This window comes from Lycorma delicatula, chromosome 7 (assembly GCF_047948215.1).
Source record: "Lycorma delicatula isolate Av1 chromosome 7, ASM4794821v1, whole genome shotgun sequence".
Classification (NCBI taxonomy): domain Eukaryota; kingdom Metazoa; phylum Arthropoda; class Insecta; order Hemiptera; family Fulgoridae; genus Lycorma; species Lycorma delicatula.
Window position 1 is genome coordinate 122,746,186 of NC_134461.1, and position 17,883 is coordinate 122,764,068.

At 29.5% G+C, this 17,883-nt stretch overlaps 1 protein-coding gene across 4 annotated transcripts in view; it reads right to left on the minus strand.

Moving 5' to 3' along the window:
• Positions 1–2,044: 2,044 nt before the first annotated feature.
• raskol (Ras GTPase-activating protein raskol) overlaps positions 2,045–17,883 on the minus strand; it is a 666,892-nt gene continuing 651,053 nt past the window's right edge. For all 4 annotated transcript variants that reach the window (XM_075370951.1, XM_075370952.1, XM_075370950.1 and 1 more), the window contains 5 exons: positions 13,303–13,648; positions 9,601–9,861; positions 8,559–8,674; positions 6,544–6,692; positions 2,045–2,619 (listed from right to left, as the gene is read on the minus strand). In XM_075370951.1, the coding sequence (XP_075227066.1) occupies positions 2,391–2,619; positions 6,544–6,692; positions 8,559–8,674; positions 9,601–9,861; positions 13,303–13,648 (1,101 nt within the window). In that variant the 3' untranslated portion in view covers positions 2,045–2,390. The remainder of the gene's footprint in view (positions 2,620–6,543; positions 6,693–8,558; positions 8,675–9,600; positions 9,862–13,302; positions 13,649–17,883) is intronic.

The window sequence follows — 17,883 nt, forward strand, 5'->3', positions numbered from 1 at the left end:
TTATATCCTACTAGATAAAAATACAGTACACACAAAACTAATGATTTAGATTTATTATTATGATTAGAATTAGATTTAGAGTTATCAGTTACTGTAGACAAGATAAAACTTAGACAATACTTTTTTTTAAATTCATTTATATAATAATTGTTATATATTGTAATGCATAAACATCAGTTAAAAAATTCTGTCAACCAAAGGTGAATTTATCTTTCTTCTGCCAAAACCTGTAAATAAAATTTTTTACACTAGACATAGTAAGTATAAATAAAGTATAACATGTTTCCAACAGATTCCTCTTCAAAGCGTTTTTACTTATCAACAAAACTGAGAATATGTATAACCATATTTAGCCATGCCACACATAAAACTAAACAAAAAAAGGTCCTTAAAACAGAATTAAAAATATTTAATTACTTCAGAATAAGTTTGAAAAACATTTTTGGACCAGTGAAAGAAAGAAAATGTGATGAAGAAAAAACTGGGAAATTAAAACACTATAAAGAGATACTGATACCATGGTCATAATGAAAAGTAAAAGGTTGACAGGCAAAACAATTCTTTCATAGCGATAAGAGAAACAAAATTAAAAAAATATGGAGAAGCAATCTAGGACTAATACCTCTGGTACGACCAAAATTGAGAGAGTTTTTACTTATCTGTAGTTCTTTTCAAAAATTATTTGCCATCTTTTTCTAATTAATAATTTTTTAATTCTAAGAGTTTTGTCACGCATCCCACAATGTGTAAATATCTCTGTCTTCCATCAAGAAAGTTACAAGTTCAAATTCCTATAATTAGTATTTTTATACGCTGTCAAAATGTTACAATACCGCATTCTTAAACACCACTTTAATTGATGTGGTAAATTTAATTATCTTACAATAACAAACGTCCATTGGATTATACAAAAAAAAAAATAAAAATAAGATCCAGAGCCCAAAACTGGAAAACAACTTGGAACAACCTAATGTTTTGTAGAGTTTTAGTTTCTATTTTATGGAATACACAGCACAAAATTTATAAATTAGCTCCTACTTATGGAAAGAAAGGAAAAAATACAAAACACTCATAAGTTACGAATTTCCTATACAGTTGCCGCCAAGTAACGGCGAGCTTGGAATGGCGATGATTACTACCCAACATATCATGCATCATATGTTTATGCTAATAAGAGGTGACTAATCATGGTGTGCCAATGTTTCAGAGAACAACAGTATAGGAATGACGTGCAGGCTGATCATCCAAGCTTGCTGTTATGTGACAACTACTGCATACACTCATTCTTTCTTTTTTAATGATTCCAGTTTTATTACAGATTACCTACTTCAACAAAACACAAATCCACCTCTACTATTAGCTAAATTTAAGCAACAAAAATGATCAAACAGAATATTTTTATTAATAAGTTATTAAGAAAAATAAAAAATATAACTGGTAAAGTATATTACAATTTTTATCCAACTCGGTTTTTGTCAATTTCCTGCCAAGGTGAAAAATTTCACAGCTAAGAAGTAAATAAAAAAGATATAAAGGCAGATTTTATGTAGTAATAATAAAGAATAACTTATGGCCTTATAATTATTTATATTTCTAACAAATCATACTAACATGAAAATTAAATTGAGATAAAATATTATTTACAATATATTACTTACTTATAATCTAGGTACTGTGTCTTAATAAATAAATACATTATATATTTTGGCTATAAATTGGATTAATATTGACACTAGCTATACACACATATTAATTTTTTAATTATTCAAGAGATAAAAAATTAAAATGAAATTTTTAACTGAATAATTAAAGATTTTTAATTTTAACGATGATTTCTAAAAAGTGGGCTTCAAAAGAATTTTAACTGTATCAAGAAAATCAAAATTACATATATACATATGGCTATGTATTCTAAATGTTTATGACACTGAAAATACAATAGCAGTTTAGAACAGAAAACTGCATGACTGAATTGTTTGTGTATAAAAAAACACATAAATACTTCAGCAATATAAAAAAAGGTACAAGAAGTAAAAATCAGATCACGTCTTATATTTTCAAAAAATGTAGTTGAGTATATAGTGAGTAAATTATTAGATAAAATTCAGTTTGGTTTTACACATACTGTTAATGTATGAAAGATAGTTACAAAAATAAAAACTAAACATAAAAAATTACATATTTACTGGTATTTCTAACTCTATATCTTTGGTACAAACAAGATCAGGGAAAATTTTAAAGTTCATTTTAAGTTAATTATTAAACAGGGACAAAAAAATATAATTAAAGAATAATAAAAATTCATTAAACATTTTTCTAAATTTTAAGATAAATCTAATACGAATATACCAGGAATTTGGTGAAGATGTCAACATTCACACCAAAACAATTCAGCAAGATGAACTTTTCAGTTCGCTTAACTCTGCAAGAAGTCTTGAATTTGTATTTTGTTCTTGAATTTTATCTTTTAAATGGTTAAGCGCAGCAAGAAGTCGATTGTTTGCGGCATCAAGTTTAGCTATTTGATTTTCCTGAGCCTCAATAACTCTTTGTTTGTGTGATAGTGTATCTGACATTTTCTTTTGTTCTCGTCGCAATTCTTCTTCTACAGATATTAATCTATAAATTAAAAATAATTAAATTAAACAAATAAAGAAAATAAATACTTTAAAAATTAATACATTAAGAATACTAAGTAATAATTTAGGTTCAGAAACACCAGTATGCAAGATAAATTGATGGATTTCAGCAATAAATACAAATCAGGAAGTTTAGTACAACAGAATACCAGTTAGAAATTCTGATTTTATAAATCCTGGTACACAATAAAATTTTAAATATATGATAGTTATTAAACTGATAAATAAATGAATAATAAATGATATAATATAATAATAATAATAACATGTATATCACTAATAATATATGATATAATAATAAACAAATAAATGATAATTATTAAATTACCAAAAGACCTGGAACTCTATGCTGCAAGCTCCCTATAGAAAATGTACAGACATTTACCTGAACTAATATAGTTAATCAAACCTTAAGTTTTATAAAACAATAAAGATACAGCATAGTAAAAATAATTCCAGAATACACATGACACCAGTATGTATTGACAAGGCCATAGTAACAAGAATACACAGAAATATGCTTATACTGAATTTTATTTAAATCAATTTTTTCAGTCTATTAGTGTGTGTATTAAACTAATATGTGATGTGGTAGGGTGTAAGTGTTGACCTTGCTCCTGAAAGGGAACTGAAACAAAGAAAGATAGGGTATGTTTTCATTAGGAGCTTATTAAATTTGTGAATCTGTTTATTGATTTTTAATAAGAGGACTTTGAGTAAATTGAATTGTAGGACAAAATTGTCGTTGTTGCAATTAACGCTAGTTTTGTTGGTAGGAGGATAGTATTTTTGGTATTTGAAGATTCAATCAAATAACAATCTGAGTGTATAGTACGGGGTATAAGGTACCTAGTGTATAGTGTATAGTGTATAAGGTATGGGGATCGCACTTCTGATCGATTAATTTGATAGTTGAAGTTTGTAAGGTATGGAAGATGGTCATGGTTGGAAGAGGCTATATGAAGGTGACAGTAAATTGTGTAAATACTCTGATGTAAATGTCTGCTAAGGCATTTGCATCAAGTGGTATCCTGACAGAGGCCAAACTGATGGCTGTGATGTGTTATCAGGTTAGAAGGGTTTAAATGATGACCTCAGGACTACGAACTGAGGGGGTGAGTGTAGTGACCAGGATCGGCGGAAGAATGGCCTAGTACAAATCAATCTCAAAGCTGGTTTTACATAAAGCAGCAACATAAAATTAAACCAATTATTAGACTATGTATACGTGTATGTTTGCTTTTCATTTTTCATTTTATCTTGATGTGATGATTTTTTTTTATCTTCCAGTGAGTGATTTTCTGAGAACGGAACAAAGTTCCAAAACATGTTAAAAGTAAGTAGATACCAAATTAAAAGTTCACATAAATGGATATAATTATAATTTATTTAATAAATTATCAATTGTGATTTGGATACATTAAGATAAATTTTAAAATTAAACTAGTTTGATATTCACAGTCATCCCACTAGGCCTCTGTGTAAACCATGAGCTCTACCACCATTGTGACTTGCTCACCATGTCTTTATATTCTAACTTAAAAAAATATATACATTCACCAATTGAAAAATTCTACCTCACTGAATGACTTACAAATTTATCATGTTGTTACCAAAGCAGCATATAAAAATAAGAAAAGATTTAAAACAAGCTGCAAAGTAAGAATACACAAAATGCACACCACACAATTCAAGAGATGAGGGAGGTCTTTCTTAAAATAATTCTAAGGCAATACTCATGTGGTTCTTTGGCATCAGGAGGAAGAAGCAATCTGAAAAGGAATATATATCAAATGACCAGTACTGTGCTCCTAACCAAAATTAATACACAGGTCATTTAATAACTAAAAACACAAATAGCTGTAGTGAAAAAACAGTTGATAAGAGAGTTATGATACTGTCAGAAGAGTAAGTTGGGAAACCTGTAATGACTTTTCTTCAGCTGTTTGAGTAAAACTGTTTTGTTTAAATCTCAAAATTTCATTTTATGATGGCGAGTCCCTTTGTAGTTTGCAAATTAGTTGGAAGAGTATACAGTGATCTGTTTCTGCTATCCGAAGATGAAAAACCAGTTAACATTTATTTCATATAACCAAACAATGGGAACAAAGTAGTATAAACCATAGACATTTTTAAAAGTGGGTAGAAAAATTTAGATAGTCAAAATTTATTATCTGCAGCACCTTTCTGAACATCCAATTGTAGTTTAAAACTCACAATCTCATTCAAGAAGACTTACAGATTACAGTTGAGATTATAGCTGAAAAATTGCAAATAAAGTGTAAAATAAGGTACAAATAAAAATTATCCTATTATATTTCTGTTTAGCCTTCGGAACCACCATAAGGTATTACTTCAGAGGATGAATGAAGATATGTATGAATGTAAATGAAGTGTAGTCTTGTATAGCCTCAGGTCAACCATTCCTGATATGTATGGTTAATTGAAACCCGACCACCAAAGAACACCGGTATCCACGATTTAGTATTCAAATCCATATAAAAGTCTTTATATGGATAAAAGCCTAATATAAAAGTCTTTACTATGATTTGAACCTTAGGAACTCTCAAATTCAAATTCTGATTTACGATGACGAGTTCACCACTAGACTGACCCAGTGGGTATGACCAAAGTACCTGTACATACATCAACTTGCATTCTCCTTATAAACTTTCTGTAGATTTCAACCAGATGCATAATGGATCATGTTAAGTGTGTGGAAATTTGTAGTTATTCCATTATTGATACCTGCATGATTTTGTGTAGTTTGCTCAAATATAAGTCTACCCAGTGACTCTAGTTTCCTGTCTGATGACTGTATAAAAAGCCCAACCCTAGTCATGTTTTTATCAAGTAAACAGAATCATAATGTACAAATAAAATCAAATAATAAATAAAAACTATAAATGATATATATATATTTATATATATGACGGTGAGTCAAAAACTATCTGCATACTCATCAAACACATTTTCAGATTTATCACACTTTCTTTTGATATTACTGTGATTACATTATCGAAGTTTGATCTTGGTAGTGTCATTTTTCTTGGTTCGTTTCAATGTAATCATAGCCGCTATGCTAGCAGTGACCACCAAGGAAAAAGCAAAGAGCAGTGAACTTTTCTAGTTGAAAAGGGTGTCAGGGGCTGAAAATCATCAGGCTTACCACACAATATAGGAACAGTGCTACATTATGCAGTGTGTATAAGTGGACTGAGAAATTTGAAAGTGGCCGGATAAGGTGATTCACAAAGAGGGAGCGAAACACCTCTCGACCTCCTACACTGACAGGAATATTCAGCAACATTGAGAAATGGAACTGGTAAATCGGTGAATTGCCACGACAATGTAGCATGTTTACTGCAGATTAGTCAAATGATTCCGACTGTCAAATCCTGCACAATGAGCTTGGCTTCCATAAAATCTGTATTGTTGTTGCACAATGAAACAAAGCTGGCCAGACCATCAAAACCATTATTGATTTGGGTTTCAAGAGACCTCACTCCTTCCAACTACCATCTCTTTGGATTGCTCAACTATCCTTCATGAGGTTGACATTCTACAGACAAAGATGTGTGCAGAAGTTGTAAACATAAATGGTTGGGTGACCAACTGAAAACCTTCTTCTTTGAGGGAACAAGCTGTAAACTACTAGACCAAGTGCACTGAAAAGTAAGAAATCTAAGTAGAAACTTGACATTGTTGTTAATTCCTACATCTAGGTAAATGGATAGGAAAAAATAAAACCCAGATAATTTTTTTATTTTCCCCTCATGTATGTATATAATTTTTTGTTCAAAAATAATTGTATCTATTCATTCGTCAGTCGTGTACATGTTAACAAAACACTTCAATTTTAAAAAATAAAATAAATTATAAAACAAAAGAAACATTGGCATACCTAGCAATAATGTTTTTCATATTATCAGGTGAATCATGATCATCGCTGTCATGGTCAGGTAAATGTGAATTTGAACCACAATCTGCTTGTTCTAATTTGACTTTCAACAACTCAACACTTGCTTTAAGTTGTTCAATCTCCCTTTCATACTGAAAAAATAAACAGAACATACATAGATGTTATTCATTAAATAGTAAATTAAAACATTGGTATATATGAGCAAAATTATGTTGAAAAACTTATGAAACATAAAATATTTACATAGCAGAATTTTCAATTAGGAAAAACAAGTAATTTTAATAATTTTCAAAAATTCTCTATGATAAAAAAGATTAAAACAACATCCTTAAAAAAAATCATATCATCAATAACCACTAAACATTTAATGTACTGTAAGATTTTTAACATTAATTTTTTTTATCATTTTCAATTTTATTTTATGTCTATGTATAATGAAGTGATGAGAAACATTTGAAAAAATGTTCTTTAATTTTTATTTTATACATGGTGTGTTCAAAAAAAGAAATTACTTTTGTGACAGCACAACACAGAGTGCATTCCAATAAGTAGTGCTGGCTAGTGGCAACACTCAGATACACAATACCATTTCACACATCACACAACTACATTTTGAGTTACAAATGTTTGAGTAAACACAATTACAGGATGGCACGGGGAAATAGGAAATTTTGAAAGTAGTAATAGCAAGCCTGAGGAGCTGGTAGAATAGTGGGAGTGACATCCTTCTGTGCACAACGTCCTGCCATTTAGTAGTAATGGACTAAGGGTTGGTTAACAATGTACATTTCTGTGAAGGCATTTTACAGGAATGGTGTAATGGTGTAATGGTGCTGTTTTACCTGAAGTTACTGACGACCAACCAATCAGTTCCTCCCATTAGCATCATGAGAGAACAAAGTCCAGAGGAACTGGCATGGGTCAAACTGTTTCCAGACAGTAGGAATGGGTTCAGAGAATACCCATGTGGCCATAACTCTGTTGACTACTTCCAATCAAGGGTAATGATTAACAAAAGGAAATTACAAACCAACGAATATCTGTTTTACTTCCTCTCAACTGTAGTCACATAAAGCTCGGCAAAATGTTTCTGTTTATGGTCACTTACGCCAAAATGGAGTTGAGCCTAATAATGTTGTTCAAAACATTCACCTTGTGATGCGCAATATTTGAGGGACTAGTCATATTGCCTTCACAGATTTAATGGCAATGATTCGAAGTTTAGGGGCTCAGCATTTCTACATTACACAGTCGTGTAATGATCTGCACTGACCATTTTTTCTTTTCTTTTTTTTTGGTAGTGATATTTTAATTTTTAACTCATTTAAAACTTGCTTCTTTAGTTTTTTATAAGCCTATGTTCTCATAACATTTTTATAAACCAGTAACTCAATGTAATTATTATCAGAGATGCAAACTATTCAGTATTAGTTGTAAATAAAATAAAGTTTACTGTTACCTGTAAACTTAAGCTGCTATAAACTTTTGTAGACCACAAGTATAAAATTTATAAAACTACTTTAATTTTTTTCACAGATTTTTAACTGAAAAATAGGAAGGCTGCCTTAAAAACGAATGTGTTTCAATTCTAACCAGAATCTGGCAAAGGGACAATGAGTTCAATCACACATCCTAAGGCAAGTTCATATTATGCACGTTCAGTCATCTTACGCAATGTTTTTGGAGAAAAATGCAAAAATGCATTTTACAAATGCATTTGTAAAATGCAACATTCAGTAATTCTGACACTCAAACATTCAGTAATTCTCAGTTAATAAATAAGTAATTAACTAATTTTCTGTTAATAAAAGTTAACTAATTACATTGATGATGGAATATGAAAATATTAATATTTAATAACAATTTTAGTATTAAACAAAATAATAAAAAACTTCAAACTGTTACTTAATAATAAACAGAAGTTAATCAAAAGGTAATCCAGTATTACTTAAATGAATAATCATAATTTAATAATAAAAAAATTAAATATCTATCACCTGATCAACGCTGCGATGAGACCTTAACTTTGATCGTCGCCCATGACAAGCTTCATCATCTGAAGAATCAGAAAGGTCCCTTGTAGATTCAAGAGACATACGACGAGTTTGCATTCCTGTAAAATAGAGACAATGCATTTTTTTAGATAATTCATAATCAATACATCAAAACATTTAGTCGCAAATGTTAGATCTTTTTTTTGTGAGTTCATTTATCTATAATAAAATATAGAAAGTAATAATTAATAGTTAGCAAGATAGCAAACATCTGATTTCCCAAGAAGTTCATATCGGCTCTAAGGGCTAATATCACCATTTTTTATCCCCGATTCCTATTTTTCAGTTTAGATGTTTTAGGTTTTAACCATTATATTGGCTGCTTCATTGGTGTAGTTCAGTGAAAATCTTATTATATATTCAGGAATTAGATTTCCTATCTAGAAGGTAGTCAAAGGGTAAAATTAATTAATGAGGTTATTATACAAAGCTAACTTTATGAAATAATCTAGTAATGTTTACAGGTACATACTGTAGCATAAAAAATTCTACGCTAGATTTGTGATGTGTAGTTCAGTTTACCTACTTCAAAAAGACATTCAGCATAAAGCTCTATCCATAAAAATTACAAAAGAAATAAGTAATATTATAACAAGCTGAATAATAATTTTTCTAGCAAGCAGAAAGGTCAGTTTTAAGCTCCTATTTTATATCTATTGGCCCTATTCTGTAATTTTTAAAGAGCTGCTTGCCTTTTATGACAGATAACCTGCCCTTCTGTACATGATGTACTTTTAACATGATGTTTCAAAGAGCTGAATTTCAAACTAGTCTTTATACATTTTTCGAGGAACGGTAAACATCTATTTTATGTATAAGTAGCAAGAAAATTACATCTTAGCAGTATATGACTATATGAAGAGAAGATGCTATGTCAGGTTTCAAGTTTTCAGGTCATCTAGTCCTGACTCCTCTCTTCAACCTATTTTTTTAATTTAACCTCTCTGGAGAAAATAAGACAATACAATAAAGCAAAATTACTCACCAATTGAATTACTAGAATTATAACGAGATGGAACCCCCAGAGGCGTATTGGATCTCCAAGAGATAGAGCACTGAGGATTTGTACGAGGTACACGTGGTCCAGGTGGAAAACGTGGTGTTGGTGGAGATAATTCAGAACCAACTCCTACACCAGCTTCTTCTGATGATGAACTACAAGAATGTTGACGAGTTCGACGAGGTGGACGATGATGATGTTGATAGACTGGATTGGCAAATGCCAGAGCTGGGGCTGTATTATTCACTACAAGAAAAAAAATTGTATTAAATTAAAACAATGAAGTAATTAATTTTATTATAAGTTCACAGAAAAGTATTTTTTTATTATTAAATTTCAAACATGACATGATAAAATAATATGAACTCATGTAAGTGAATTTTCTATTTAGTAATTTGACAATTTTTTTTGTCAGTCTTTTAAACTGAATGCACAACATCCTGTTTTTATGACAAATTGCCTTTTTTTTATCCCTCACATTTTTCTGAGCTTAATTTTTATAAATAAAAAAACCAGTGGTTTCTTAATAGTTTAAATAATTTTTCTGATTATAAATATAATATGAAATTTATCAGCCCTCATTACCTTCCATTTCAAAAGAAAATTAACTAGACTTTGTATATAGCAATATATCCAAATCACTATCCTATAATTTGGTTATAATTAACAACATACACTGCCAGATGACCCAGCAATACAACAAGTGACACATACAATCACTGTAGGAACAATCAGGGATATAGTTACTTAAAGGCCATAATCTGGTCCCTACGACCTATCCAGATTTTACACAATTTTTATTTTACAACCTGTTCACTATAATAAAAAAATTTAATTTTAATTTTCATATAATTTTATAATTATGAACACAATCTTTTTTAAATTTCTAATGAAAATGATGTCACAGTAAATATAATGCTGACTTCCATGATGGAGAGATGACATCAATTTTTTCATATGAAGGGTTCTAGGTTAGAATCCTATAATTCATATTTTTCACACAATTCAAAATTTAACCTTCATTATTTCTAAATTTAATTGGCCTAATACCAATGGTTTACATCCAGACTAGCACTGCAAAATGAAAATAAAGGTGCTACGATTTTCTGGTGATATAGTAATTCTAGCCGAGAGTAAAAAAAAATTAGAAGAAACAATGAATGGTATGGATGAAGTCCTACACAAGAGCTACCGCATGAAAAATAAAACAAGAGCAAAATGAAAGTAATGAAATGTAGTAAGAACCACTTCATATAAAAACAGGACGAGAAAAGACTACGGAGATATTTGTCATTTGGGAAGTAGAATTACTAAAGATGGACAAAGCAGGAGCGATATAAAATGCCAAATAGCACAGGCAAAATGAGCTTTCAGTCAGAAATATAATTTGCATACATCAAAAATTTTTTAAACATCAGGAAAACACTTTTGAAAGTATATGTTTGGAACACAGCTTTATATGGAAGTGAAACTTGGATGCTCAGAGTACCTGAGAAAAAAATATTAGAAACTTTTGAAATGCAGTGCTATAGGAGAATGTTAAAAATCAGATGGGTAAATAAAGTGACAAATGAAAAGATGCATGGCAGATTGATGAAGAAAGAAGCATTTGGAAAAATATAGCTAAAGAAGAGACAGACTTATAAGCCGCATCTTCAGGCATCCTGGAATAGCGGCTTTGATATTGGAGGGACAGGTAGATGGGAAAACTTGTGCAGGCATGCAACGTTTGGAAAATGTAAAAAGACAAAAAAACCCAATAGTTACTTAAAATAATTAAATAATAATTAATAAAATATAAATGACAGAGCGAACAGTACAAGAAGTATTCTCTAAAAAAAAATAGTATATTTTAAAAATCCTGACGAGCAAAACTCATATCATTTTGATTTTTTATTAACTTATTGACTTGAAATTATTTTTATAAATTTTATATATATTCAATTTAATTATTTTTAAACATATTTTAATTTTTGTAAATTATTTCATTATTATTAATAATACATGCAAAATATTTATAATTTTAACATTTATAACTATTTTTCATACATATAATAACAATAACATAATTTGTAAAATATATTTACTATATTTCACAAAAGGAAAATATTCCCAAATTTGACCAGTACATTTTTTTCAGCAAACAAATTTCTATAATTTTCTTCTTTTTTTGTTAATAACGTACTCTGGTGAATCTGTCTCTATGTATATCTTTTTAGATAACTTAAGTAAAAGACTTTCTTTTTTAATGTAAATTTACATTATCTACATAGTAAAGGTTTGAGCGATTATATGAAATTTGAATTTTTTCCCCAGCCGCAGAAAAAATTCTTTGGTTCAATTTAATCAATTGAAACATAACAAACATGGATAATTCTTTCACCAAGAAAATATGCATGTAAATGAGGTTGCATAACTTCAAGGGGTATTTTTTGCTAGGTCATAAGAGTGGTAAAAAAATTATTGAATCCTCCCAGCATTTAAAGAAACCTTAACATTACTTTTCACTGACAGCAGACTCTTTAAATAATTATTTAGCATTATTAGCAAATTCTTTTTTTTTTTTATGCAGCAGTGTGTTTATAGACCTATCCATATTTCAAAAAATAAAATAAACTTATAAAAGTTTATAAGTTTTCTTATTTATTTTATTAATAAGAAAAATAAAACAGACTTCTCAACAACAACAAAAAAAACTAAAATTAATGCATTATTCAATCCTTTTTTAAATTTTTACTTTTTGAAGTTGGTTCCAATTAAAAAACTGCTTGTTGCTTTTAATTTGGCACCAACGTCAAAAAGTCCAAATTTATTTTTTTAATATTTATTTTATTTCCCTAAATTATTTTTTTTGAGCCACTTTTATTCATTTATGTTTATTTATTGAATTTACTGAACAACAAAGTGTTTTGATTGTTACTTGATGAATACAAATTATTTTGGTTTTTGAATTGGAGAAAATTATGTTTACTATATACCAGTTTATTCTTTTTAAATGGCCTTCTAAATAGTATCACTTGTTTAGTTAGAAAGAATCATTTTAACAGCTATTTCATGAAACTTTATTCAGTCATTCTGCAATTGCTAGGTCATATAAACAAACATACTACCAAACACATGTCTTTTCCTGACATAAACGGATAAAAACAATTTCAGTTTAAATACTTTTAACATAATGTACAGTATATAATGGATTTTATATAAATACTTTTTAGTCTTAAGAACAAGTAGGATTTTTACCTTAGAAATAAAAGAAACAAGATTCAGAATTTATAGTTAATTTTTACTAAACTTAAATACCCTGCAAAAACAAGTAATAAATCAATAGAAAGGTGAATTGGTGGAATATATGTCAACTGCTAATCTGCAACTTTTATATTGATAACTCAATTACCATAAATCAATACCTAACTATGTCATTCAACATAACTTCTATCACTTGCCTTATTATAGATAAACAAAATCAAAATTAAAAATATGTTTGGCCATTTTGGCTCAAGAAAGGAAAATAACAGCTACACATACATACATGACTGCTAGCCATAAATCTCTAGTTCTAAGCCAAACCACACCCTCCTTTAACATACGAGTCAAACGATTACAAGGACAAGAACTTAAAGAGTTTATACAAATTATTAACAGAATAAAATAAATTAAAATTCAAAATTATACACATTTTTTATTTACCTTGATTGTTATTGCTGTTACTGTTACTGTTGTTATTATTACTGTTGTTGTTGGTGTTGTTGTTGTTATTATTATTATTATTATTATTGGTAAGATCAACAGGACTAGAACTCTGGCTGTATGCAGCAAAACTTTGGTACCCAGATGAGGCGACATTAGAAAGCGTAGAGATTGAGACCTGACTGCCTTTGTGATGTCCATCAATTTCACAACAATCATCAGATAATTCATCACAGTTGAGATGATGACCGTGACCGTTCACCATTGCACTACCGTTCCTCTGGTGCGCAGGCATCACGCAGCTAGCCTGTGTCGCAAACACAGCTGCTAAACCATTCTGTCTTTTCTAAACAATTACAATTAAAAGAATACCTATCACATAAAAAATATTACAGAGACCTGATTTCTCCCTAAACATACCTCTTCCAAACTTTTCCCTTAGATACATATAATTTTTTCTTCAAAAAAAGTAAAAATTAACATATAAAATATATTATTAACAGTAATTTTTATTATTTTCTATTAAATTTTAAATGGAATCAATTGCTGCTGTCATTAGCCATTAATATAAGCCAAACAATCAAACTGTACCTAACATTGTAGAATTTTGAGTAATTTATAAAAACTAGTAAATTAAACGTGTCTTTACCATTGAATTTTACCTTAATTCAGGTCATTAAATTTACTCAGGGAGTAAAAATTATACTCTCTGAGCTGTTTAATTTTCCAGAGCCATCGCTTATAAGAAAATGCAGTTTACCAGATTACTATTATTAAATGTATAGTTAATTTTTTTTAAATAATTCATTAATAATAAGGAAAAAATTAGACACAATTCTTATAGATAGACATGTTTCAGTAGTTTATTTACATACTGGTATAGTCTATAAGAATTTAAAAAGTAAAAAAACTAATTCTTTTTTAATCATTTGGATTCATGAGGCCTTACAAAAATAAGACGGTTAAAAAAAAATTATTAAAATAATCTACCTTTTGAACTAAACTATGTACTGTACTTCTTTATGTACTAGCACAACTGCCATGGCATCAGTCTTCTTTACTGTGGATATGAAATTTGTAACAAAATTCATAGATTAGGGTGCATAACTGATGCCCTCATCTTAGAATTACATATGTTTCCCAGTAAGTTCCTGTATAGATAGTTTTGAAGTATCACATCTGATAGAGAAGTATAAAGTGTTCACTGTTCCTTCTTTTAAAGCCTTTATTGATCTGGTAAGGGTTGATTAGTTATTCATGAGTGGTATCTATATTTTAACTATAATACACTCTTACATCAGGACTTGAAACCTCTTAGATCAAAATTGAAGTAAATGATAGCACTATAGTCCATATAGTGCTATCTCATACACCTTGGGTGTATGAGAAGCTTTGTATTTGTATAAGTATATAGAGACAAAGTTGCACAAATATCAAAGATTGACAGAGAGTTTTGAAGTACTACTTTAAGAACTACATGCGACTCAAAAAAACAAAATCCTACAAAACTATAACTGTAGCCATTTTACAGTCAAGAACTAGACCTCATTGGCCAGAAAGGCATCCTGTTTGAAAGCAGCCAAACAATTACCAGTATATCACAAAAACTAACCTCCTAAAAAAGGGTATTTTGAAAGGCTGTTTACTTAAGAATGTTTACTGTTATCGTTTACTTAAAGTAACAAACATTTAAAAGTACAACTCTTGTATATATAAAAACTGAAAACTAGAGAATTATAAGTTAAATAAATATAATTTTAGAATACAAAATGGTGGTGAATCAAATTAAATATTACATTTTATCTTAAAAACAACTCATTTCAAAAAATATTTTAGCAAACATTGTTTTTTTTTTTAAAGAGAAGTTATCAACACTTTAGTTTGAAGGATGTTTTCATAGATAATTTATTTTTTAAAAAGAATCTGTATTTCTATCATTCCTTTTTTATTCAGTCAGTAGGGACAATTATTGAGTGCACATGTGTGTGTGTGTTCAATGTATTAATACACATCATTGATGGTGTGTATATATAAAATAACCATGTAAGTAATTAGCATAAATTAGAAGATATTAAGGAATATTACAAGTATCTCTTTAATCAGGTACAGTCTTCTTTTTCTGTTTAGCCTCTGGAACCACTGTAAGGTATTACTTTAGAAAATGAATGAGGATGCTATGAATAAATGTAAATGAAGTATAGTTTTATACAGTCTCAGGTTGATCATTCCTGAGGTGTGTGATTAATTGAGGCCCAACCACCAAAGAACGCCAGTATCCATGATCTAGTATTTAAATTCGTATAAAATAAACTGTCTGTATATAGGATTTGAACCTTAGAACTCTCCACTTTGATATCAGCTGATTTGCAATGATGAGTTCACCACTAGACCAACCCGGTATGCAAGATTGTGATCAATCAGGTACAGTAACAGTTCATTAAGATGTACTCCTGTTAAATAACTACTTAAATGTAATCAACAATGAGCTAACTGCTCAATTAAATAAAATGAGTTTTTGTTTATTATTAACAGATTTTTTTAAAAATAATTTTATTTAAATACTTTATTTGAGATAATTTTGAAATAAATATTGTCAACATTTGCACCAATGAAACAATTGACATTGCATTGTTGTAGTGATAAATATTATCTCTTGAAATTCTGTGATTTTTCATCACTGCCAGCAAATAAATTTCCCAATTCATTCAGTACAGTAAAGGATGGATGTTTGATTTTTCCAGCTTAGCAGCAAAGTGTAACATCCCACAGTATTTATTTCAGCTTTAAAATATATGTGCAGTAATATATGCAAATCACCTCTTGCAGAATATCTACACTAAATGATTTAAAACTAGAATAACATTTCATACAGCACATCAATTGGTTAGCTAAAACACAGGACCTTCATAAACCCCGTGGTAATTAATTTCTATTTCACCCAACTCTTGAGACTCATTTAATTTATTTAAAATAACATAATGCCCATTAAATCCATCTCTTGTATGTAATAAGGAGAACACATAATTTTCTGCTCCATCCTGATTTCGTAACAATCATACACCATTACTTGTGAAAACCTTTACATTCACAAAGTAGATGTGAGCAGCCATAAATCAATTGACTACCATAGATTACATTTTCCAACATATAATTATCATATTCAGCTGCCGAGTTGACTGAAATATCATACAGGCCAGTATTTCCAGTTATGAAATTTAAATGATGTACGACTTTGTTGTCGTACTTCACTGAAATAGAATTGGTTTTTGTATTCACAAAACTAAGGTGCTGAGAACATACATTTTCATCACCTTTCATGTGAACCACAGAATGAGTTATATTCTCCTTATAAGTTGAAATGAATTCGAATACCTCTTCCGTGACTAAAGTGCATTTACCTTCAGAACGTCAGCATCCTTAGTGTAAGAACCTGGATCTCTATTTCTTTTTCATTAATTTCTAATTTTAATTATTTAATTAAATAATAATTATTTGCCGAGATATGGGGGTTTGAGTACATTTTTAATTGTGAGAATATGTGTATATACCCCAAACTTTTATTGGAATTGAGGTCGGTATGGGCTCATTTGATAGGGCTTGATGAGGTGAGCGTTTAAGACATAGTAAGTGTTAAATGAAACCCACAGAGTTGGTCTAGTGGTGGACGCATCTACCCAAATCAGCTGTTTTGGAAGTCGAGAGTTCTGGCGTTCTGGCATAGTAAGCCAGTTATTTTTACATGGATTTGAATACTAGATTCTGAATACGGTGTTCTTTGGTTGTTGGGTTTCAATTAACCACACATCTCAGGAATGGTCGAACTGAGAATGTACAAGACTACACTTAATTTACACTCATACATATCATTCTCATTCATCCTCTGAAATATTATCTGAATGGTAGTTACCATAGGCTAAAGAGGAAACAGAAAAAAGTGTTAAATGAATTCTGTATCTAATTAATTGCTGATATGCCCTGATTTTAATGTTTTTGAGGTAAGGTTTTGAGTATGAAAAAAGCTATCTTCTTCCTTTAAAACTACTCTCATTAATGAGTGAGTGTATTCGTTACAAGCTGGTTATGTGTGGCATGTTTTAATAGCCCAACAAAGTCTGTAACTAAATTAATTATGGAGTAATTGCAGAAAAAAGTATTTTTTTAATTTGTTTACAAAATTATTTTATTTATAAATTACAATACTGAATTAAAAAAAAATATGTGTTTAGATAGAGCAATTATTTTCTTCTAACTAATGCAAATTACTTATATGTTTTTTGTTACATGTACACGCACATCAATACCATGCAAAACATAGACATCTAACACTTAAACCACTGACAAGAAATATTTAAATAACTCTAAACTTATATATTTAATAGAAACAGTGCTTAGAATAAGAATCTTGTTCAAAAACATATGTATTTATTTACATAATAAAAGTAAATGTCTGAAAAGAATTTAGTAATGGCGTAAAAATATGAAAATAGAAAAAAAAAGTAAACCTAACAGGAGTACTCAGACAAAGAATTGAAAGTATAGTTTAATAACTGTAGCTAAAGTGTCTTATACTGCAGATGACAA